Source organism: Nestor notabilis, unplaced genomic scaffold (assembly GCF_000696875.1).
Source record: "Nestor notabilis isolate BGI_N333 unplaced genomic scaffold, ASM69687v1 scaffold5302, whole genome shotgun sequence".
Taxonomy (NCBI): Eukaryota; Metazoa; Chordata; class Aves; order Psittaciformes; family Psittacidae; genus Nestor; species Nestor notabilis.
In genome coordinates this window covers 76,012-102,148 of record NW_009918626.1, presented here as the reverse complement: position 1 = coordinate 102,148, position 26,137 = coordinate 76,012, and the positions used below count along the sequence as shown (strand labels likewise).

The 26,137-nt window shown below is 36.3% G+C and overlaps 1 protein-coding gene across 1 annotated transcript in view; it reads right to left on the bottom strand.

Moving 5' to 3' along the window:
- The window catches only part of SLC4A10 (solute carrier family 4, sodium bicarbonate transporter, member 10), a 117,933-nt gene that overhangs the window by 30,712 nt on the left and 61,084 nt on the right, over positions 1 to 26,137 (bottom strand). The window contains exons 6-14 of the mRNA XM_010009798.1: positions 23,344 to 23,532; positions 12,040 to 12,128; positions 7,399 to 7,556; positions 5,516 to 5,603; positions 4,860 to 5,006; positions 4,183 to 4,283; positions 2,632 to 2,806; positions 2,314 to 2,447; positions 986 to 1,231 (exon numbers count right to left, since the gene is read on the bottom strand). Coding sequence (XP_010008100.1) covers positions 986 to 1,231; positions 2,314 to 2,447; positions 2,632 to 2,806; positions 4,183 to 4,283; positions 4,860 to 5,006; positions 5,516 to 5,603; positions 7,399 to 7,556; positions 12,040 to 12,128; positions 23,344 to 23,532 — 1,327 coding nt within the window. The remainder of the gene's footprint in view (positions 1 to 985; positions 1,232 to 2,313; positions 2,448 to 2,631; positions 2,807 to 4,182; positions 4,284 to 4,859; positions 5,007 to 5,515; positions 5,604 to 7,398; positions 7,557 to 12,039; positions 12,129 to 23,343; positions 23,533 to 26,137) is intronic.

Here is a 26,137-nt window from a genome sequence, read left to right as displayed (position 1 = left end):
TGTTCAAGCATTGTTCCTTTTGGGCCCCACCCTGCTCATGCAGAGGGTTCAAATGAGTTCAATGAAATAACAAAGATATTTCTGGAGGGGAATCTTCTCTGAAAATGGTTTTTAATGACATTCTAGTTGCTGAGGTGACCAGGCTTAATTAGCCTCAGGACAGACTAGGATCTTGTCCTTTACTAGAAGAACATTTTTGTTCTCATATTACCAAAACAAGAGGTTTTACTTCTAAATGAAACTATATTGATTAAAACCATTCACTTTTTTATTTCCCAGGTAGAATAATACCTGTCAGAACTCCACAAATAAACTAAAGCTGCTTAAATGGAGTCATATTAAAAATCTTGTCATTAAGTACAAATGATTATGACAAAATCAATCACCGCTGAGAAGTACCTAAGAATTCCAAATCCACTTCAGTTTTTGAAGCTTGAACCTTAACTACCAGAGAGACTAAAATACAGGAGGTACATCAAATTACATCTTTTTTAGATAGGTCAATACTTCAATGCAGGGGGGGGAACAAAACAAGAAATAACACAACCACCAAAAAACAGATAAATATTATATTAAAATGTTGAACACCCAATAAAATATTATAAATCATCATTACAAGATTATAGTAAGAGATCATTGAACTACATCTCATTAAACAAAAATGTGAATAAGGACCTAAAGCTAAGGTCCCTCCAAGACCTACTCTTTTAATCTAGGTCTTCCAAGTTGCATGGAGCTTCTCCAAACTCCAAGTCAAGATATTTTTCACTTATCTTAAGCACATGTGTATTGCTTGTAAACATACCTCTAGAAACTACTGCTTCCATGTGCCAGCATCATCCCTAACTCAGTAACTTCCACATGTTAAGTTTGCAAGTACTGCAAACTTTTCCTGCTGTGCATTGGTTTGCTTTCCTCACAGAGCAAACACAACATATGAAAAAACAAAAACAAAATGCCGTTAACAGAAAAAAATCTTACTTACGAGTACTTTGTCAGCAGATCCAAATCATTATGCATGTTGATTGGGTATGTCTCACTGAGATGAAATAGCTTCTCTAAGGCCTCATAAATGAAAATGATGCAGATAAGAGAAGCAAAAGCTTCTTCAGTAAACCGGGTAATGTAGCAGACTAGGGAGCTTGCATCAGTTGCAACAAGGATGATGCACAGGATTGCAGTCCACAGTCCAATGCTAGCTCTCAGAGAAAGGTACGACAACCCATATTCTCTAAAAAAACCCAAAAACAACCAAGAATTAAACACAGTTTATGTTTTGTCCAGCCACAGTAAACGCAGAAGAGGTGCTTCCAGAGTTTCCTTTGCCTAGGGATGTGGGATTCTAGGGGCAGTCTAAAATGGAAATTATTTGCCTTTTGTGAACTGAAGATACTGTCAGGTCACCTCCTGACCTGAGCTCTCTCCAAGTTAACAGGACATAAAGAGCTCTACCTCTACTAAAATGAGCGAACAGCTTTGACAGTAGTCACATTCATGAGATATATATGGTCCACCCACTTTTATCCCATATTCTGTCTTGTGAACAGCCAACACCTGCCAATTTCTTCTTGAGCTGCAAGGGTAGCTATAATAACAACTTTCATCAAAATCTTGTATGATTATTGCATCTGATAGTAGAGCTCCAGGCGTGTTGCATGACACTATCACAGAGAACTGATAGGTCTACCTGAAGGCGAGGGAAGAGCTTTTGGGGTGCCAAGCAGGGTCTCCTACTGTATGTTGCTCAGGACATGTTGAAGAAGAAGTCCTTGTCACAGCAATGAGGCAGAAAAGCAAATAGGATTGCAGAGAAGCATGATGGTTGCCAAGATGCAGACATAATTTTTACCCACTCTGTGGCAGAGGTATGTCATGTATAGCACATTAACATGAACATGAGGATTTGCTGCTCTGGTATGATGCTTTACCCCTTCATTGTTTGGGTGGAGGAAGGGCAGGGTCTATATTAGTGATTATTGAAAGGTGGCACCACTGTCACTGCACTTACTTCCTGGGTGAGAGGTAAAACCTTTTCCATGAGTTAGGGATGAGAAAAAACACAGATTAAAATGTATTGCCTCAGAGTAGAAAATGATACAATAAAAAAAAAAAAAAAAAACAAATAAACTAAAAAAATCAACCTTTTTGCATTACCACCAATTCACTTGTCTCAGTGACTCCATAATTTTCAGACTTTGAAAGCCTAAGCAGTGCACTCAAAACTGTTAACCTCATTCTGCAGATGTTGGAACTTTGGGATCAGTGTCTCTACCTAACAACACCCAAGGGATGACGCGTTTCATCTTCACTTACTTGCAAAATTTGAATAAGATCTTCTCAAACACTAAAACTGGTCCTGTGCTTCCAAGTATAGTGAGAGGCTGTCCACCAAAGAGGGAGTAGGCAATTCCAGTCATGGATGCTCCGAACAGTGATTCTATTGCACTCTGAATATGATACAGAGAGAAGTATCCATAAATTTTCAAACAGGTTCTTTTTGCAAAGTCTTACTCTGTAGCCTTATGAACACCGAATATAAGCCAATATTTAAAGGTGATTCATGCAACAGTGAGAAAATACTAACCACAAACCTAGGAATGTTTGTTTTAAAAGTTCAGATTTAACACATACTATACGACCTTCAGTTGCTTCTCCCAGCAGACCACCAAATGTGATGACAGGAGACATGCAAGCACAGTAGAGAAACAAAAATGATGCCAGACACTGCAGACTGAGAGCATCCCTGAAGTCACTCCAGAAGAAGGGAGCTTTTCTTTTTATATCTAAAATCAATCCTCCAAAAAATCTAAAAAAAAATTAGAAGAGGTCAAATTAATGAAAAAGGCATCTCAAACTTTCTTTCACAGTATTGCTTTAAATATACTGAAGTTATTGTTCCTTGATCAAATGATACATACTCTTACAATTCATCCTTCCCAGAAGAAAGTTTTGGGAACCCTGTCTTGATAACTTTAATCAGGAAATAGTATCTTTAAAGCTAACTGATTTGCATATTTCTCTCATAAAATCTTCATCTAATCATCCAGATGCAAAGCTTCTTAACAGTTGTTAGCTCCCACACATAAAATCCTATTATTTATTACGTGGAATAATTCTTTCCATTTGTTTAATTAGAGAGCCACCACAGTGCCCATTTACCTACATGTCTACATATAGAGTTTCACATTATTTATTTAAGAACCTGTTCCTCAATACACTTGATGATAGAATTGAATGTAGGCCACAATTTTCCAAGGACAAAAACTGACATCTTTTGTCATTTACACTATGCTAAATATAATCACATATTTAGGAACAGATGCTCCCTTACAATATAGTTAAAGTAAACATCTCCACAATGCTCTTTTTCTCACAGGCATCCAAAGTATCAGATGTTGCTGGGTTAAAGAGGAAGATAATATGCTACCATCTCCCTAAATATCAGAACAATCCTTTGAGCCATCAATTACCAAGTTTATTGATGAGAGAACAGCTTACAGGCCATCACCTCCTTTGCCTCACTGTATACACCAAAACTGCAGCTGAATCTTTAGCCTTATGCAGGTAGGAATTGGCAGCAAGGTAACAGAAAAGTCTATAGCACAACTATACTGCACTACAGCACCCGCTGACAGCTGATGCACTTATACTGCAAGATATTAGATCAGAGAACTTAAGTACTCCTTGAGGCAAATTCTTGCTTCTGATATGCATATATTGCAGCCACTGTGGTAATCATAGCCTCACGTACCAGGACACATCATGGCTTACTGAGGTAAAAAAGAAATGCTAGAGCTGCACAACCCAGAAACTTCAACTACAAAATAATTGTAAGCATTCATAATACATGGCACAAGACTATTCCCAACTTTTCCTTTGTGCTACACAACAATAAAATATGTTAATCGGGTTTAAGAGAGATCTGACCTTTACAAATAATAGAGTAAGCAGCTTGCAATAAATACAATGTGAAAAATCAAATCCTTTTGCCCTCTCCCCCTGTCTGCAAATTAGCATGCAGTGTCCTTTTCAACTATGTGGTACACAAACCACGAAAAAATGCCTGAATAAAAATCATATGCCAAGCCAGTTATTTGAGCGAGAACCAGACCAAGACCATTATAACTCATTTGGAAGTGCATCACTTAGAACACCTAAAGTCTTGCATATGATTTCACTAACTTTCCAGTGCGTTGCAGTTCTGGTCCAGAGTGTCCTCCAGGTTGCTCTGCATCCCCATGGGCTGCAGTTCCGTTTGGCACTCCTGGGATCTTACGCTTCTCCTACCAGAAGGAAAAGATATTTCGCATGGGTCTTAGCAACCAAAACATAATTTTAGCAAAGGACAGGCTTTGAGAGTTGAAAGACTAAACATGCAAATTTTATTCTAAGATTCATCAACATAACCTCTTCATAAGCTGTAGAGAAGTTCTTTAACAGGAATAGAAGGAACTGTGGTCTAAGAAATTTAAAGAACTGATCACAGAAAATCTTGTATCAGAAAACATTGTAAAGAGTAGCAAGCCAGGCAGCTTTGATCAATTCTTGCACTAAGCTTAGAAGAAAAGCAAATCATGGCTGATAAGCATAATCAAAGATCCTTATGACCAATTACCCTTGAATCTTTAGATACAACTATCTGTCTTCATTCAGGAGCAAATTAGTATTGATCTACACAAAATGTCATTGCTATACCATATGCTTGCAAGACAAGGGTTCTTTTAAAGCAGATTAAACAAAAGAGCACAGAAAATGTCTATATAGTGACTCTGCTAAATGCTGCATTCATGAGACTTAATTCTACCTAGCAAAAATCCATCACAACATTTAAAAGTGTCTGAATTTTACAGTGTACAAACCTGAGAGGGAACATTTTTAGGTGGTTCTATTCGAATCGTTGGGTCCCACTCTCCAGGAGGGAGAACAGTAACCTGATCAAGAAACTCATCAATTCCAGACACCAAGTCATTGCGGTCTTTTGCTTTGTAAGCAACATCATGGAACACCTGTGACAAATGGGAGACGAGTACGTGGGAGGAAAGGAGATGGAGAAAGGAATACTCTCATAACATTTTTCACAATGGCCCCTTTTCTCTGAAACAGAAAGCACTTCATGCAGTTCCCACCAAACAGTCTCGGCTTCACCTGACTAGAGTTTCTAGTACATAGTTTTCATGGAAGCTCCAGCTGCTATGGAAAAACATCCTTATGGGTGCTAAATGTTACAGAGGTTTAACAGTTTAAACACAGTTAATACAACTGGAAAGTAGTTGTGTAAAATAGAATCTTCTCGGTAAAGATATTCTTGCTTATGAATATTGTTTCTCATTTTGTTATCTTCGCATGGCAGCATAATCTGGGCTGTTACAGACTCATGAAATGAACTAGAATGCTATTTTGTGCCTCATTAGAATGATTAGCTATGTTTCATTTGGACAATTCCACACTGGAGGTTCCCTATTAAACCTCATCAGTCAGTGCAAAATTACTAAAACCAAGTCATGAATAAAAATACCTCATCTGTCATTAGTGTTGCAATTGATCTTCCAATCTCATGGTATTGTTGCCCTTTACCCAGTGGTCCAAGAAGAATAAACAAAAATCTGCAAATAAAAGGTAAATTTAAAAAATTCAAAGGATAGATAGTTGAAAGTAATTACATATACTGCAGAAAAACTTATTTAAAAACTGGACTAGAAGAACCTCTAAGACAAATATTATATATAAACTCCTTCAAGATCCTCACACATGCATTTAAACATGAAGTTCTGGTTAGAAAAAATGTAAAAATAACTTCCAAAAATATATCATAAGCTTCACAGTCAGACTTGAGTGAGACTATCAAAGCCTCCTTACATAACAAACCTCATCTTACATAATAAATACATGCAATTATAGTCTATGTACATAACATTAATTTATTTAATTCTGTTAATTTGACAGAATCAACTGTTTTATGACAGTAGTTATAATTGTTATTGCAATATCGGGGAAGTTAAATTACCCTGAATAAAAAGAATTTTTAAATCATTCTTACTCCCATTAAGGCTCTAGATAGCATTAACTCTAGGCCTGGGGCTAGTGAGGTTCTATAAAATGCAGAGGATAGATCCAAATGAAATAATTGAAGTTCTCAGTTGTGCTAAAATGCATAAGACAGTTTTTTGAATAACATTAACCTTTTAAAAAATAAACATTTTTGCATCAATTCTTACTTATTCTGAATTTTAATTATTTTATTTTATTTTGGACAAGAATCAAGAAAATTTGTTTTTCTTTTGGTAGGTTGGTTTTCTTGGGCAGGAATTTGGGGGAGATTATAAGGAAAGGCTTCAGAAAAAACTCAGTCCCCCAATGTTCCTTACACACATGTAAAAATCAGAAAAGATGAAGACATATACAAAGTAACTACAACTTAAAAGAAAATTTTATATTGTTTATTTGAATAGGAGTAAGGATCTGAGTCTCAGCATTGCATTTCGTAGCATATCACTCCTTCCTGAGTGTCACTAACAACTGGAAGACACCATTGCCTTGTGTCGGAATTCTACTTTTATAGACACTAAGAGAGGGAAGGGGAAAAGAGACAGAATATGTGTACAAACATATGCACAAATACAAAAAAAAAAGTGAAAGACTGCAATAATAGTTAAGTCAGTGAACTCAGATATGGGTGAATCACTTTGGAGTTTTGATGTGAATCAACCCTAGCAGGAAAAAATATATCTGCAGGTCTATTTAAATGCTTTCTATTTGACTACAAAGTCTATTTTAGACTTTTGTTTAATTCCTCATAATGTTTTCTCAGAACTGAAGTACTTCATCAGGGAAAAAATTCACCTTAGAAAAGATTAATCTACTAAAAATTTACAGTTAAAAGTCACATTCACTACCATGCATGTATCTACAAAGTAACTTTTAGAGGAGTATGAGATCTACAGCATGTTCTTCATTCATTCACTCTTCCCTAGTCAATCAAATCACACAGTTTCTTTTTTCCCTTTACTCAATTTCCTCTTCATTTTTCTTTCTTCTGGCTATAATTATGCAGCATCGCACAAGCAATTTCAGTTCCAACCGAAATTTTCTAAGCAGGTGAATACTTCACCTTAGTATTTCATCTGCAGTATTACCGATTTGTATAGGATAAACTGTGTGTTGTAACCTAACAAGCTGTTATTTCTACTTCTGTGAAGAACTATTATCTGCAGACACAAATGGCATGTTTCTGAATATACCTATACATCATTCAAAGGATGAGTGGAGAGATGTGGTTAATAAATGTCTTTGTTACAGAAAGAACTGAATTCATAACTCAGTAACTGACAAAGCTGAAGGTCACATCACTCTGCCTCCACAAACTGAGAAAAACATGAAGAGAAATAAATCCAGCCGTACCTTGTTGGAATTGGAACTTCTGCTAGTCCCGTAAGCAGCACTGCAGGGGATAACCTAACAAAAGCAACAACCGCGCGGTCCAGGAACTCCAGTTCACCAACTAAGATGTTTGATGCTTCAGCTCCAGGTGGTATCTTTTTCATAAAGTGCAGGTCAACCTGGGAAAAGTATATTAAATTATAACCTAAAAGCTCTTCACAGGTATTTTTTCCACTACTTGTTGATAGAGACTTCCTGGTCACTGCACTGTAATCTTAGACATTACAATCAGACAGTTTCTACTATTCTTGTCTGTCGAATATTTTTTAAGTGAAAATATTTCTCAAAAACAGGTCTTTCATTATTTGACTAATTTTTTCTTGGAAACATAGTCTAAGTATTGCAGAATTAATTTATAAAGACAAAGAAAAATCAAAACCAAATCTTATTAAGAATACAGTATTAATTTCCTACTAATACTTTTTATCAATAATCATAACAGCATCAGTAATTCATAACAGAATCACTAAGTCATAACAGTAGAAGAAATGAAGACAACTTATTTTTCCATAATTAAAAATTCTGTAAATCATGAATTCATCCTTCAGAGTTGTTGTATTATAATCTCAGTGAGAAGAAAACCAGGTTCCACTACACATAATTTTCCTTCTACTACTCTGAGTGAGATGTGTTTTTGTTTTGGGATTTAATGAAAGATGGTTGTCCTTCTGCTGAAAATAATAGAAAATAAGCTATGACCATGACTGTCTCAAGAGTAAATTGATAAATAAAGCAGAATAAAAACTTTGGAGTTTTAAGGCAGTGATGTTGACTTTTGCAGGAACAGCAGAAAATCAGGAAAAGACAAACAGCTTCATTGTGACATTGCTATATAAGCTCAAAGTATTTGCCTAGGAATGTGTTCATTTGTATTTATTTCCTTAGTATTAGTCCAGAGTTTACCCCGTATCAAAGATCAACATGGAGTAATAGTATATATAATGTATGTTTGATTTCATTATGCACCAGTATTGTCTACATTTCAAAATGCATGAATTTTGTCATTTGCTTTCCTTTTATTAATCTAAACACAACAACAGCAACCAAATCCAATATAAACTGTTAAAGTGGACCATTTTAATGTCTATCTTACAGCCATCTGTCAGTACTAGTTTGCATAGTTTTTGGTAATATTTAGAAAATTGTTTTCTTGCAAATGGCTCTGGCACTAAATCAGAATTCAGATATAACACAGTTGCCTGTGTAATGAAATCTGATTTTGCTGAAATCACAAAGAGATGTCTAATGCTATCCTAAACTAATCTAGAATCATGAGCAAACACCTCATAAAGTTAAACAAGCATCAAATCAACCTGGAAGGTTGGAGACCAAGTACTTTTTCCAGGTAAAGTATCAGTGAGGTAAATTCTATTTCCCACTGAAATCACAAAATAACTCTTCAGGGTGAAATAGAAAACCCAAACAGATTCACTCTGCACCTAATTTTGGTGTCATAGGTCATTTATAGTTGAGAGAAAGGAAGCAGTCTTTCAGGTCTACAGCAATGTGCATTCTGTATGGATTTTACCTTGTGAATAGGTATAACACTTAATAACTAATGTCTTATGTACAACATGTTACAGTTGTCACCTTAAGGTCCCACTAACATACAGATCACACGATCAAGGTTCAGATCTGAAGGAAACATCCTCCTGTCTACCAGAAAGTATTTCCAGACGTTTCCTGTACTATTTATCAAGATTCCAGAGTCTTCTAGGTAGCGAACAGAGCCCCAGTTAAAAGGAAAGTAGTTGGCAGAGTAGCATCAAACTGGGCAAATACACCTGAACCCCAGGTGTTGCTTCCAGTTCATAACAAGAGTAGACATGGCCCCCAAGTGAATTCAGGGCAAAGGCAGAATCTGCATCTTTCAAAGGCTTCATCTAACTTATCCGTTATACATCTCTTATCACAAGCAGTCTTTAGCTGTGGAGACCTCATGTGCATCTTTATCTGCACCCTAACCTGAGCCACATTCATTGACCTGAAACTAAATAGTCCCAGTAAGCTCTGAATAAACATGGAACTAAATAATGTGGAAGTCATTCCCCTCCAGGGCAACTTAAGGACTGAAAAGAGTGCTGGAAGCCTTCCCCAGAACCAAACATAAATTGACATGAAGACAAACAGAAAATACCCAGCATCACTTCTTAGGAAAGCCGTGACACATATTAACTACATTTATTTATATGCAAGGCCAACCAGTATTCAAAACAAGTCAATTATTTCACATGGTATCTGAAAGAGCAAACTGTCAGTATGGGATCAGGGTTTGATTCAGAAATAATGCTTCCATGTGGAGCACAGGAATGTTGCCACAAGAAGGGACAAGAGCACAGTCTCTTTACATATTTGGTATTTACGGACAAGCAGGGTTCCCTCCAGCCTCTGGCATAAGAAGCAGAGATCAGCCAGATGCAGTTGTTAAACTGCCATCCCCATCTTGCCCCAACACGGGACCAAGTGGTACTGTCACAGATCACCTCCATATCACCCCCAGAATACAAAGTCCTCGTGGTGTACCCAGAGGAAGAGAAGTGATACATTTACGAGTTCAAACACCCGAAACTATGTCTCCCTCTCTGTGCTGTTAAAGTAACATTCGAGACAGCTTTTAGTGCCGTGGCTTACGTTATTCATAACTAGATGCCAATACAATCAACAGTCTCAGTGCTGTATTCAGATTAAGTCAGCTTTTTGAATTCACTCCAAAATTTGGAATATTAGAAGTAGCCCAAGGGAGACAGCTTAGCAAGGAGAGAATATGTGAGGTAGTCAAAGGTGCTTTTTTGTAGAAGATAAATGAAATTAATATGTGGAACAAAATTAGAGCAAGAAATCACAATACTCTAGAGAAAATTAGTGTACTGCTCTACTTTCCTCTCAATCTGTGCATATAATTCCAATTATAACCATTGGGAGTTATTGCAATAGCACATTTCAAGGGGAAAGTCTAGTTTACTTATACATCTTAAAAAGGATAAATGGACCTATTTAAAGGCAGTAAAAAAAGATATTTAGATTACAATCCTTTCCTTTCATTCCTGCAAACAAAAGCTGTTCCTTTCATATTCTTCATGTCCTTGTAGTTATCTAACAGTGCTGAGGCTAGCAAAAAAAATTACATGTTGATCTCTTCTCAGGCCAGTTTAAATAGAAATAGTTCTTTCAGTCAGGAAAGCTGCAGTACTACTAAAGTAGTGAGTGAAGGATCAAAGGATGCAGCTTCCGTTGCCACTTGATACAAACATCATGCAGCTACATAATAGACTGTGATTTTGACCCTACAACACTCAAAGCAACTGGAGAAATGTGCAAGAAAAGCACTACTGATAGTTGTGTTGTTCTCTTTGGGTTGTTATGAGCTTCACCTCTGCATAGATTAATTTTGAATAGACAGCTTTATTTATATCCTTTACAAAATTTTCTAGCTTGATATTTGAAATCTTGCCAGAACAATTAGCTTTAGTTAACACTTTTAATATAAACATCGGGAAAACAAAATCATACTTAACTTTTTAAAGCATTATAATCTTAGTTTTAAATAATTTTAAAGTATTAGCATTAAATTTTAACAACTTGTCACTGTTTATAGATCTCCTCGCTACCACTGTAGAAATGTAGTCCATAATACATCCTCAGCCAGTTTCCTTTCTTCTGTCTTTGACAAAAAGATCTGTTTCTCATCTTTATTTTAGCCATATACCATTCCTAGTCTGGCATGTTCAGTCAAGAATTCGAATGGTGCAAATAGCTACTGCTGCTAGGAAATAAGTCTGGCACCAGATGGAGCAATCACATAACTCTACTTTTAGCTCAGCTGCACTAACATTAAGATTCAACAGACTCAAAGTGCTGTTCTTCAGAATTTTGGTTTAAATCACCTTTCTTCACTTCCTCAACCTTTGTTGTATTAATGTGTCAGCTGAAGTAATCTATCCCTGTCAGGTCTGTCATCTGTATCTAATGTGACAGTTTGTTTTAGGTAGATAGACTTCTTAAACAAATTAGGATTCTCCTTTACATTAAAGCTGAGAAGCTGTTTGCTTCTCTTTGCTATCTAACATTGAACTGTCATTACAATCTCCACTACTGCACAGTTAACATCTTTTGTGAAGCGTACTGAAATATCTTGGCTTGCCAGAAGAATTAAGTTATAGGTTTACAGAAACACATTCTGTTTGAGACATCTGGAATCCACGAGTTCAGGTTATAAAAAGCATAGTTTGCATTCATACAGTACTTCTAAAAAAGTAAAATTTTGAGAGGTAAATCTGAATTAAAAGAATTCTGAACTACTTTCCTACTTAGATAATTCTGTTCATTTGTAAAAATTCCCCCTACAAATACACACCTATGATACTGTCATGAAATAAATCTATTCATGTTCCTGAACTGCGCTTTCCTGTTACCAGTAATTTATCAAGAAAATTAAAAATGCTTTTTTGTTGCATACAAACTGTGTGGCAGCGCACATGAAACTAATGATGAAGTAAAAACTGCACTTCACAGCTTTTTCTGATTCACATGGATTCATTTGATTTAATTTAAAAGATCTATTTGGTAGTCAGGAAACTCTTTTCACTGCCAGCGAACACTTACCTTGCTAAAGTCAACAGTGCTGTTTTCTCTGCTCACATCATTTTTGTTTTCAATACAGGCTGGAGCAGACTGTGGGGAAACAATCTGACCTGCTAAAAGAAGTACCATTATTACAGAATACTAACAATTTCTTCTGTAAATAAATCAACATCCAATGAAATAGTTGTTAAAGGCCTATATACATTTCGTATCATATGTATATGAAGCATCCAAACATGGCATTTTAATTAAATACTTATCAAGAACTGCACATTCTCAAAATACAGAACATCCATCATGTGCAGTTAGGAATGGGAGAATGTAATTTTAAAAACGTAAAAGATACTCTTGATTATATTGGAAGACAAGCTTTCTATGCCAGTTAAAGGTTATGATTTTTAAGATATTACATTTGATGAAAGTCCTGCTGTTCACATGGTTTCTTAGCAATTTCAGGAGCTGCCAATTTTGGGTAATATCTGTCTACAAGAATACTCCTCACTGAATAAAACAGGATTACTAATCTTCATAAATTCACTCATGTGTATAATAATACCCTGATTATAACAACAGCTACAAAACCCAGCACAAAAAAGGACTGCTATAAAAACAGATGTATTGGAAATCAAGATGATACAAAACCTCAGTATTGAACAATGTGATTATTGACATGTGTAAACCAAATGTTTCGGCAAATACATTTTCAAAAAATTCCAGTGAGGCTTTACTATTTAATAGAAGTTTTAAAAAATATCTCAAGATAAGAAATAGTTAAACATGCCTCAGTCTCGTAAGCAAACGGTAAGCCTTTTGACCAATAAATTATCCCAGCAAAAGCTCAAAAAGAGTATTAAGCAACAAGTATATGTCACACAAAGCGTATATTTACTTCACGCCAACACTGACCCTGTGCACAGCCAGAGGCCACAATCCACACACTAAGGGCACGCAAACCCCACAGGGTGATGGGCCATTCCCTGCTTGCCTGCACTCTTCCTCCCTCCCTGGCATGGCAGGAGCCATGCACAGCTCTGAACACCACAACAAAGTACAGGAAAAAGTACTAAATATATGAGCCAACTATCTCTTACTGCCCTAACACATACCCAGGAATAACTACAGAGTCCAACTGGCCCAGAGTCAGCATCTCGTGCCCAGCATATATTTGTTTCCATAGCAAATAAAGTCTCTCATATGACTGAGAAATGATGATGTGAAAACATTGGTTCTGGTGAAAATCAACCTAAACTTGCACAGTAACTAAGACCATATGTTCACGATGCTTGAAGATAAAGACAGTCTGAAAGTCCTCAGCTTAGGCACGTTGTCTGGGCAATTCAGAAAGCCACGGTGTGTCCCCTCACCGCTGTTAACACACGCTTGCAGTCCAAGCATGTCCTCAGCCACAGACAGTAAACAGAGCGCTTCACAGGATCCAGTCTGAACAGGACTGAAGACTTGCAAGAGTATCTTAGCCACTGCCAAATTACTTAAGTATCCAGCTTCTGTCACAGCTGAGCACTACAGTATCCTTGTCTAAGCCTGGCCATGAATTCCCAGTTGTAACACTTGCTCAAGGAAAAGGTTGGTTTTCATGAAAATCAACATCTCATTTTCCACTATGCAAATCTCCCATGACACAAGACTGTTTTCAGACTCTTGTGCTGCATCCTAGTAGCATAGCCAGAGATTTTTCACTTTGATTAGGAAGTACGGGAACAGAATGTTTTAAAATGTATTGCTAGGAATCTTATTATTAAATGCATCAATCTTAAATATGCAAATAGTCCAAATTCTGATTCAGGACAAAGACAGATCAAAGCAGGAACAGAAATCAGGGCTTTTGTTCAGCACTACAGTGAAATAAACAGAGAATGGCAAAAAAGCAGACATGACTAGCATGTTAATCTAACCAAGTAGATAAAAATAAGTCAGGATTAGAATTTACATATGGCAAGAACAAAGGATTGGTTTCAGAAAGCACCACATTAATGTAACTTAAAGGAGTTCACATTAAAAGACTTAATTCCTTAATGTCACACGAGACAACTTTTGCAAATCTGAAGACAGAAATTATTAAATATGCAAGATGCTTATAAACGGTCATTCAATTTGACTTTCAATTAGAACTCAGGGAAAATTTCTCCCTTATCTTACCCCCAGAAAACTTTAAATGTATTAATATTAGTCCTTCTTAACTCTTAATTTCTTCCTTTTAGACCCTCCTCTATATTCTAGGATCTATATAAAGAGAAATACTTGTAATAATTACTCATACTAATGTACATACTATATTATAAAGACGTTACAGGAAAGCAACAGAAATAGTAGTTCATTATCTTCCTGTTGCTAATTAGGGATTTACATTTATACTTCTTTTTTCTGGAACCAAAAAACAAGAAAATGAGAGCAGGGATATATGCCAGGGAGATAAAAATATTGACCAACAAAGGAGTCAGAGCATGGACCACATGTTATAAATACTGAAACTTTAACATCATAATTGGAGGTGTCAAAAGCCTCTAAGCAATTAGCATAACAGTCCAAAGGCTAACTTTTAAATATTGTGTCCACTTTTCTTTTAGGAAAAAATATGTAAAAATATACATGGTAGGAAATAAAAGCCACAACCAGTAAGTATGTGAAGTTTATAAGAATAGCATATGTTCTTATTCTGTGCCAACAGAAGACCTCAAACTTTGATTTACCCATATGCTGGAGTAATCTGAAAGAACACAAGTTTTACCTTGAGGCAGTAAGAGACGTTTAAATAGCTCTGCATCTTAAGACAGCTTTCTGAATCTTGGAACAAGAAGCTTGGGGGTTTTACTGTATTGAGTATCAAACAAATACAAGGTATAGAAGACAGGCAATTTCACTTTTCACATGATAGACTTGGAGAAAGATTTTTAAAGACCATCTTAAACTGCAGGAATGTGTTTCTCGTGCAACAATAAAGTCAGTAAAATGTGAATCTGGAACTTGGTCTCTGTGTGGCCCTTCAACAGAAAAGTAAGACTAAAAGTACTGGGTTTTGGAGGGAGTTTTCCTCCTATACACATGTAGTTTATTAAATGTCTGTATATTTTGCACCAGATAGTAGGTAGATGCAGTGCTATGGTGACCCTCTCTCTAGCAGCATGGTTGGTTTTATATTTGGTAGCTTCCTCTACTTCTGATGAATGAAGCCACAAAAATTCATAAATTAATTTAATTTTATTGTATAGTTTCATGCTGAATTAAAGGAGGTGTCTTTGGGGTGAATACTGTGAAGCACATGAGTAATTCCCAGTGGGTTAGGACCAGAAGCACGCTGATGACAACCTAGTGAACACTGGCACCACTGTGGTAGGCTGGTTTTCCAATGTCATTAAAAACAATCAGTTTGGTAAAGTATGTTGGCTACTATAGATGTGCTTTATCTTCAAGCCCCTTTTAATTTCAGGAATTGATTTTTTTTCTCTGAATTAAAGACACAGTTTTTGGCACCATGATGGTCCCAAAATGAAGCAACAATCAATTAAAGAGCTATGTGAATGAAGAGGAGAGCTATCGCATCATATCTAGACTACAGCAAACCAATCTACTATCCAAACCAAACAACAAAAAACACTCCTTCTCTGATTTCCACCAGAATGTCAGCAGTCACCACAGCATCAAACTGTCTCTGTAATATAGGTACACCAATTCCAAGTTTTCTCCCATATCTTTATGATATGGGAGCTTTCAAAGCACTATGTGCAAAAGAAATTATTAAATGAACAAACAAAAAAACCCTCACCACCAAACCCTAGCTAGGCTTGAAATATCCGCTCTGAAAAAAACGTAATGGTTTATTACTTCTGTGAGTCAGCAATATGGGGTTTAAGCTGGTGGTGGCTTACGGTGAAGGCATAAACCATCAACTCCCTCTAAGAGTGAGTAACAGCAACAGCCTTGCTACTTATTCAGCTCTTCAATACCCTGCTCTTCCTAGTTCTATTTCAGCTCTCTTGAGCAAAATATATTTACACATTGTATGCGGTAAATGCAGTATTTTATTTTTTAAGAGGGCAATGTAGTACTTTGAGTCCTTAAAAATCTAAAGTTTAAAAACCTTGATTTATCCCACAGTCTATCTGCATAAAGCATCTAAAGAGCTGCATTCTTTGAGAATTCATCAAAGAGCCACTCAAATTTTTGAAAGTATCAAACAAATGAACAATGTGCTATCATTGAAATATTCAGCCACCATCCAAAGGAACTTAATACCTAACAGAAAACCACACTAAAATGGGCATTAAGGCTAATCTATGTATTAAATGGCCAGTATCAGCACAGTTTTTAAAATTATATTTTAAACTGGTGTACATAAAAGAGTGGGGTTTTTTTCAGATATGAATGTGGTATCAGATGTGAAATCACCAAAGTTTTGAATAGAGCAAAAATTCACACAAAAATTCACACCATGCAAAACCAAGTCACTTAAAATTGCAATCCATCAAAATTAGGTTTGCATTTGCCACACTAACAGAAGTTTGCATTTGATGATAGAGTCAACATTTTGAGACTATTGGTCCAGCTGAATTAACAAAAAAAAAAAAAAAAAAAAAGCACACACAAAAAAAAACCCACCAGAAAATTAATCCAAAGAAATTAATGTCACATGCCACAAACTCTTAACTCCCTAAAACTTAAAGTTCAAGACACTGAACTATGTCTACTGCATTTATTAATCAAAACCCAGAGGCATCTAGAATGCCAATGACAAAAGCCAAGTACAATGCATTCAGATACAAATCAAGGTTAACAGGAACAAACTGGATGCAACTGACACATCAAAAGGAACTGAATCAGAAAATAAGTTGCTTATTTTTCTAGACATTACAGATTTCTTTGCATTTAGGAAAAAGTCTTCTTTGCAAGTCAGCTATTACAGCCTTCCGGCTATTCACTGCAACTACTCACCAATTTTCTAAATCTAAATGGACGCACTGTCCAGATCAAAAATCAAGGACTGAGAAAAGTAAATTTTCCTAAGTATATAGTAAAATTCTAAGCTAACAGAGCAGTGATACCATCTTTGTGGGCTGGATTGTGTATGTACCTTTAGACCTTAATGCATAACATTTTAAATCAGTAAAGAACCATGTCAGTCCCATTGTACCTGTGTAACCACAAGGAGATTTGGTGTTTGCTAATGATACATAATGTAAGAGATGAGAAAGAAGTTACTTTACCTGTTTTTCTAAAGCTAGGCCTGAATTTCAAGCATATTTCACGTAAGTCATGCAGTTTTAACTAAAATGCTATGTTTTGAAGTTTTACAAATTGATGTAAGGAAATGAACTTTTTTTTCCCCAACCCAACACCATTCCACACAAACTTCTCTTAAATGTACCACAGCTGCTGACAAAGGCCTGAAGTATTTTTTCACTATTTATCACTAGAGCAAGAAGTTGCATGCTCAAGAAACTGAGATGAAGACATGGATGTAACATTTGAAATTATCCGAAGCCCAGGCAAGAACAGGTATTTATACTACCTCTGAACCTTCAGGGAGTTTACAGAACCCAAAGGATAGGAGATGAAGAAGATACAGAGATGAGATGAGCCTGTTAGAGACAGACACAACAAAGACAGAGCAAAATAAAGAAATACAAAGATGAATGATACTGTTTTATACGTATAGATTACACATTTTATCTTGGGTACAAGGAAATGTAGAGAAAGAAATAATAAATATCCGATGAAAATGTTTGTACATACAAGTTAAATATTTTAATAACAAAACTTGTTGATAATACAAGCTGATCAACATATATACATTTGAGAAGAACATAAAAGAAGAAATAGATAATTAGCTAATTTAAGCTAGAATCTTTGAGTTTGCCTTCTCTTCAAGGAAATCTCTTCAAGCAACCCACCTGATCCAGATCCAGTATTGTCAGAAAACTTGGGTATATATATGACATTTGTTGTGACTTATTCCCAAAACAAAGGAAAATGGTCACTAACCTAGCAATGCTTCCTTATCCTTTTCATATGGCTCCAAGTAATGTCCATCTTTCTCCACATGGTACTACTGACATCAGAGTTTTACATGCTGTAAACTAGCTGTGAGTTAAGGCATAAATGCTTGAGCTGTATTTTACTGGAGATTAGAAAACTGAGGAAAGTAACAAACACTATCACATAACAGGTAATATAGATTTACTGAGATACTAACTCATACTGTCCTAAATTAGACACCCAATTTTAGTCTCAAACACCTCCATGTGTGCTCATACTGCCATAAAACAACGAAGAAGCCCAGACCAGCCCATCATGCTAACTGAAACAAATGGAAAAAGGCTTGAAAAAGAATATCTCTAAATGAACTGCCCCTGCAGCTCATGGTGTTACCTCTGAAGATCACAAATTTAATATGCCATTGCTTTCTTCAAGCTCTTTGGCATATCAATAAACCTCTCCTTGGAATTTCAGAATTTCTCAAAATCAGACAGACATCATGAGCGGCATAATGTAATTTTTACACTAATAATGTGTCTGTTCTGACACCAAAGGAGAAGAAACAGTTATAAATGCCATACATATGGAACAGAAAACAGGCGCATGATCATGTTATAGATAAAGAACACTTCAGCAAGGTTCATGGAAATACAGTTTACAAGTCACTTATCCTGCCATGCTCCTCTCCCCTAGTTCCTTCCTCTTTGATTTTAATTAGTAAAAGGTCTGTTAGAATTCATTTCATATATATATATATACACACACACAAACATACATGAAGTCTAGATTAAAGGTGAAATAGCAAGTCAAAAAACCTAAAATATTTACATGATGAAAAGTTCTTTTTCTAACTACATTTTCATCAAATCAGCTACTTTTTGATGCCACGCACATTTATAAAAAGGGAAAGGCTTATGAAATCATTTTAGCACTCGTCTAACAACAGAAAGTCGAGTTTACAACCATCTTTTGCTTTTTAGACCATGTCATAAGAATTTACAGACACAGCTCTCAGGTATCAGAGTGAAAAACCTATTGATCTCAATAAAAATAATTTAAACTGCTTTACAAACCAAACTTTTTAAAGATTATTTACTAATGACAAATATTCATATTTTTACCTGCTTTTTTACAGTATTTATGCTAAAATTACTTGTCACCCTCTATTTTGGGTATTTGGTGTCAAATCAGACTTTAAAAAAAATAATTTTTGCTGCTTTTATGCCAAATTTGACTGTCGGTTTTTATTGGAACATCAAAAGCAGGCTTTTAATTCTCACAGTTTTGATGCGTAATGAAAAGTGAAAGTTAAACACAGCATGGCAGCATTAAAAATGCATGGTAAATCCATAGCACCCTGACATCTTAGCCCTGCAGAGGATGTGAAGAAAAGCCATTGTAAACAAAAGATAATACTACTAAATACAAAGCAAATTAATTAGATGGTCTGACAGACTCTTAAACAAAGAAAAGATGGAGGGAGAACATATGTACAACTATCTTCCAGCAAAGATATCACAGTGGTCTGTCAGCAGCACAGCCATATATTGAATTTAAGTTTATGTTTTTGTTTTCAGACTTTACTCCTGAATATCTGAAGATTGACACATTGATAAGCTAGCATAGTCCAGAACTTGGGCAAAGAAGGGGTTTTGCATCCTCAGCTGTACCATATAACCCAGATGGCAAAGATTTTTGGCTCTGAACCACCTATTGTACACACTGCAGATTGCTAAGGATGGTTATCAGTTAAACCTTGTACACTAAACCCAAATTTAACCCAACTCAGTTCCAGAAAAAGTGTCCAACTTCCCCTGCCTAATTTCAACAGGGACAAATAAGTGGCCCATCTAAAGCTCCTGGCACTTGCCATTTCTGAAAACTCTGATCTCTGATAGGAGTAAACTGAGCTGTAAACTCATCAGTATTACCTGAGATGATCTTTTTTTCTCCCTGCAGTCTTCTAGGAATTAAGCAATTTAGTATTTTACTATTTTAATACATTTTTTGTATTAAAATGAGAGAACAATATTGCCACTGTTGCAATATATGGAACATTTTATGTTCATACATTCTACGTAATGTTTGTGCACAAATGGGAATAAGCAGACTAAAATTATGCCTTGATTGCATTTTACCAGTTTGTCCTTAGGAAACAAAGATGCGAGTCTCAGCACACACGTGACAATATAAGGTGTTTATATCCTTTTGCTTTGCTTTCTTTTAAGCATATTCAGCTGATTCTTCTTTCACTTTCACCTGATCCAAAGTCATATTTTAATAACTCATTTTTGTATCATTATGAGAAGCTTGTATAGGCATTCCATAGCAATCTAAAAAGAAATATACAGCTGCAGTGAGCATAACACTGTAGCTGAACTCCAGCATTAGGGGCATGAGGCAATGGCAGAAGATGATCAGAAACCTCGCAGCTACCTCTGGTTAAGCTTCTAAGGACAGCAGAGTTCCTGAAAGCTGAGCATTTCAGCATAGATTCATGCATTATTTACACACCACGTACTATAGCAAGTTACTCAGGGTAAAGAAAGAACTTAAGAGTGTGCCAGAAGAGGTAACAGTCAGTGTGCCTGAAGTTAGGCAGCTCTCCAGATCCATCTCTTTCTCCACTCCTTTAACCCAGGTTAATAACCGCTCATTTGCTGTTGTCTTGAAGAGAAAAATTTGATTCTTTTTAAGAACCAAAAACTTAGAACCAAAAACTTAAACTGAATTTTCCTCTTCTAAAACTAAAGCTAATTTTAGTACAATTCAGGCAATAAAATAAGAATCAGAATTTTAATGTAACAGGGTAATGAATGGCAAGAGAGAAGGTTAAAATAAGCCAACCCCTCTTTGCTTTATTACAGGGCCATCACCTGTTTCGAAGAGGCCAATGCACAAGATTGCCAAATGTGCATTAGCACTTAAAGGATGCAAGTGGAAGAGTAATGGTTTAAACTGATTAAAAAACACCTGCGTCCAAAAAGACTGGGTTTGGAACTCTTCACTGTATTTTAGATAAAAAGCTGATTTACCTTTTTATAAATGTTCCTAAAATTATTTAGATTTGTATCGTTTATGGTGCATTTAATTTAAATTAACATAGTGAAAGTTACCAAGTGATTCTTTTATCCTGAGGTTGGAGTGCTCTGAGGCACATCTAATATGCATGTGAACTGGAATTCAGTAGTTTTCCATCTTGCAGAATAAGCACAGACAAATGAAAACCAGTAAGAATGTGTCTCCCTACCTACAGAATCATTTAACCACTAAGTATATAAAATTAGTGTGCATAATATGGACTTAGCTGCTGTCTAGAATCTATTTTGGGGGAAATCAGATGAGAATTTAAATGTTCCCTGATGAAACTCAGGCAAAAGGGAGATGTTTTTGGAGTGAATTGCTGCATCAGCTCCAGTAACAGTCAGAAAAAACTAAGCTTATGATACTTTCATAGCTTGCCCTGAGGAATCTTTTTAAGGAGATCTGCTGCTTATTTGTTATATAAGATCTAGTGCAAAAAGCTTATGGAATGCAAGTTTCCACCTTGCATCCTGTGCAAATTAAGAAATAGGAGCATTATAGAATTAACTTTAAGTTTCTCCTGAATATTTGTTTAAAGTCATCAGTCATCAGCAAGAATTGCACAAATTAACAGGAAAATTGCCTTTAAAAGGACGGATGTTCACTCTACTCTCTTTTACCCTTGCGTATCAATACACATAATCACACAGATCTTAATAAGTCATAGAATGGTTTGGGTTGGAAAGGGCCCTTTACAGATCATCTAGTTCTAACCCCCTGCCATTGGGCAGGGACACGTTCCACTAGACCAGGTTGCTCAAAGCTCCATCCAACCTGGCCTTGAACACTTCCAGGGATGGAGCATCCACAACTTCTCTAGACAATCTGCTCCAATAAATAGTATTTTTTCCTTACTCTTAAATTTATATTTTGGCATAATCAGTATGTTTCTATCTAACATCCTCTTCAGGTGAAATTACATGTTGCCTTTTAGGTCTGAGAGTCTTCCCCTGGGAAGCAGCTATATTCATAAGTACCTGTTAACATTTCACGTGGTAATGACTGAAACAAATGGTCTTTCCTTGAAACCAAGGTTAATCTTCATACCAACAGCCCCATCTTTCCACATCAGCTGTACTACTCTTTTCCCTTCTGCCCTACACCTTACAGCACGCAGCTGACTTTTGCACCCAGCACCTTTACTCTGCTGTGGTTCCTTCCTCACTCCCCACTTCCCAGGATAGCAGGGGAGCTCAGCAGGGCCCTGAACCAGAAAGACAGCAGAAAGGAATGAGATTTTGATATAACTAAGGTGATTTCTGGAATAAGAGTCACTATAATCCAATGGTGTTCAGACAAAAGTGTTGCGTGTATTGTGATGTTACTAGATACAGAGGCTCAGTAATGCTGCAATGTGTAATTCCAGTGAATTAATTGTAAATACTTGCAAGATTTGGCTGCAATTTTCATAACACAGGCCCATGGTTATGTAAACGAGGAAGAGGCAATAAGAACTGATTTTTCATTATGATTAACCTATAGCAACATTACAGCTTATAAAGGCTTCTGTAAAAGCAAGAAATAAAAAGGTTAAGCCAATATTTTACTGCAGAACAACTTCAAAAATGTGCTCTCTCATGTCCATAAGCATGATTTCTCAAAAAGTGGTTTTCTGAAAGAACAAGGTACAGTTATTGCAGCACCTCACCAACATTGTCATCTTGCAAATGTTTTTCTCATTTTCCAGCCCCTCACACTCAACTATGAATTCTGAAGCACCAGTTGAACACTAGGCTAATTCATACACTGTCATAGAAACTATCCCAACAAACCATTACATTTTAACTAAATAGGCCCAGATAGTCAATATAAGTAAAAACCAGTCATATCACATTTCTGGCACTAATGGAGTGTGTCCACAGTTTACAGCAACACTGAGCAAAGATACTCAAGCTCAATCTGAAGGATTGCAGAGTTAGTAAAGCACCACAAGTGTTCTTAAGCTCTGCTGTGCCACAGGTAACGTGCCATGACAATCACCCAGGACAGAAAGGCACATCAACATATTCAAAATCCCTTGAATATCTCTGCACAGCCCTGAATTGTGCAGGATACCTGAATTTCTAATTTAAACAGGTGTGTTACTGAATGCATTAGAGTAACAACTCTCATGTAACAGGTTCCACTTTTACACTGTAGCTTTTCAGAGCAGAATCAGGCCAACTTCAAGCCTTGGGTACAAAGCACATGTGATACTCAACAGACAGGTATAACTGAAAGTTCAAAACACAAAATAAAGCAATGCATTACCATTTTTATCCATGGAATGGGGCTCAGATTGCTTCTTTCCAATATCAGCAAAGGATCTCACAATTGGGATCCTGTTACTCAGCTTCTTTTGATTCTGATGGTGATGCTGTTTCAGTAATGCCTCGTGCACTCTGTGACGAACATCCTCGCTGAGCTGCCCAGAACCCACCTGCTGGTCCAGAATCATATCTGAAAATATGTATATAAACATAATAAAAGAGGGGAAAGTAGAAATATTTTTATTTTTAGATTTCAGTAATAAGAATTAGTCCTTTAATGTGACAAATTAAATGTTAAGTTTAATCTAGAAGTGTTTCACTCTCCGTAAAAATAAACACACAAACAAATAAATAAATAAGGTTGCTATTAATGTAAAAAAGTCAAGCCCTCAAAAGATACGCAGTTCCCAAATTAAGGTCACCTATGTAGCTTTGAAGTCAGTCCCTAAGCACTCTTTTTCCTTCCCCCGCCCCCCAAATAACCGCTACCCTATTAGCTACAAAGGACTGGCATGCTGTCAGGAAACAACAGGAAACAACTTTTTTATTCCCTTATACTTACACAGCACATCAGAGTCTAGCTCTTTTTTTCTTGTAACTATAATTACAATACTTTCAGTACAGTATAAAGAAATTTCAGGTAAGACAATACAGGAAGTTTTGCTGCATCATTTGCAAACACTTAATAGGATCTCATTCTACTGCCAGACGTACATGTTCTTGCAAGAGAATGATTACATACAGGTGTGAGTGAAACAGATTTCCCACTAAGAAATTACAACCATTTTTGCAGTCCACTGGCAGAAAATATTCTTACTTATTCATATTCAAAACTAATTGTAAATATTCACATTATATATTTCGAATGGGAAAGAATCATTGAGAATTTTGTGGGATTCTTCAAATTACTATTTTGGGAAATTCTGCTAGCAACAGTAATAATGCTTCACAGAAAAAGTAAGAAAAAAATCTGTACCAAAGCAAGTAAAACAGCAGCTAAGTACACATTGTCCTTGTACCTCAATTTGAAGAAATGTACTGCACAAAAACAGTGATATAATAAGCTGAGTCAAAAACTCCTTGTACCGAAAATTCAGACAGCTCATGATTCTGTGCTGGAGTCAGATTCATATCTACCAGTAAACTCAGTGGGAAAGCAAGCAGAGCAGGGGAAAAAAAAAGCAGATGCATCATCAGTAGAGACATAATCTGTCAGGTATTTGATAGTTGCCAAGAGCATGAGAAAGGAAAAGAGATAATAAAAGGCGTTCAACAATTATGCTGGTTAAAAGCAGAGTTTAATTGCTAACAGTCAACTATGCACTGTGTATATATTTAAAAAACACAACAGTTGTTCTGAATTCTCAATATCCACATAACAAGCCAATATATCATATACGTAGCTGCTTTAAGAGCTGAACAATAAATTACCTGCATGTTTCACTTGCTATGTAGAGGCTACCAACAAATCTTATTTCTATGACGACACAGACACACACACACACACAGAGACAAAAAGACAAGGCTAGGTCCACAGATAAATGCAGCTGTCAACAGATGCAAACATGAGAGATACATCCATATCTCACAATGAAGACTGATGCAGAGGTTTTTGACATTGCCTTAGACTGTCTCCAGCAAATACATTCTGTGCAGTATAAAGAGCTGACCAAACAGCTAATACTGAAGAGTAGTACTTCCTGATGGTATGCCTCAACTAGTAAAACCTGTCTTCAGGGTGCTTTACCTGACTCTTAATAGAACTTTTATCTCCAGGGTTAACTCACCACCAGGTCAGTTACCTCTGCAATCCCAGCCTAGACAAACACTGTTTTTCCATTACATTTGACTCTAACGGAAGAGATAGAGAGGCAAAGAAGCAAGATGAGTGACGGGAAGGCAAAAAAGAAGGTAACACAAGTTCAAGAGAAAGTCTTCAGTAGATCTTTTTTTCAGGAGGAGCTGAGAATTTGCAAAACATGAGAAAAAGAAAAGAAAGCTCCAGCTCCAAGAAAAATATTCATTTTCATGCTCAGCTCTACTGCCTCTTAAGAAACTGCCTCTGCCCTGAGGATAAGACTATCTTCCCTTTAGACAGCCTTAGCACATGATTTTGCATGTCACAGTTCCCAAAACAGGACAGTACTTTCTGTAACAGGAAGGGGAATCCCCAGAAGGAAAAAATAAATAATGCATACATAACTTAGGGCATACATACTAAAGCACAATTGAAATGATCCTCTCCCCCCTTCCTTTTTAATTCTGCTGAGCAAAGGAAAAATTGTAGAAGATGCAAAATCAAAGATTACCTTCTTTGAGTTGCTCTAAGACAGAAATCAAAAGGAAGAGCTGAAAAAAAGGACTCCTCTAGAACAGGCAAATTTATGGTTTTGGTCATCACCTTGCCTAAAGATCAGTGAAACTCCACTTGTATGGTGTCATTCCTCGAATTACAGTATTTTCCATATTAAATATTAAACATATTAACTGCTGAGGATCACACCAATATTTAAAATGATCCACTTTAGGAGAGAAAAATGCCAGGAAAATCATATCCCTCTCCTCTTTCTTGCCTAGATGCTCTGATAGACTCGTTAACAGTCACACAAGCCATGGAGGTAAGTGCCAGTGTGGTAACAATTTTTATTTTCTGCAAAACTGAGAAGAAAGTTGCTTACCTCAAGTTTTGGGGTTTGGTTTTTGGTTTTTTTGGTGGTGTTTTTTTTTTTCTTTTTACAACTTCCCCTTTAGCACTTCTGCTACATGTAAAAAGAGAAGATGTGTTCAGATTTGGA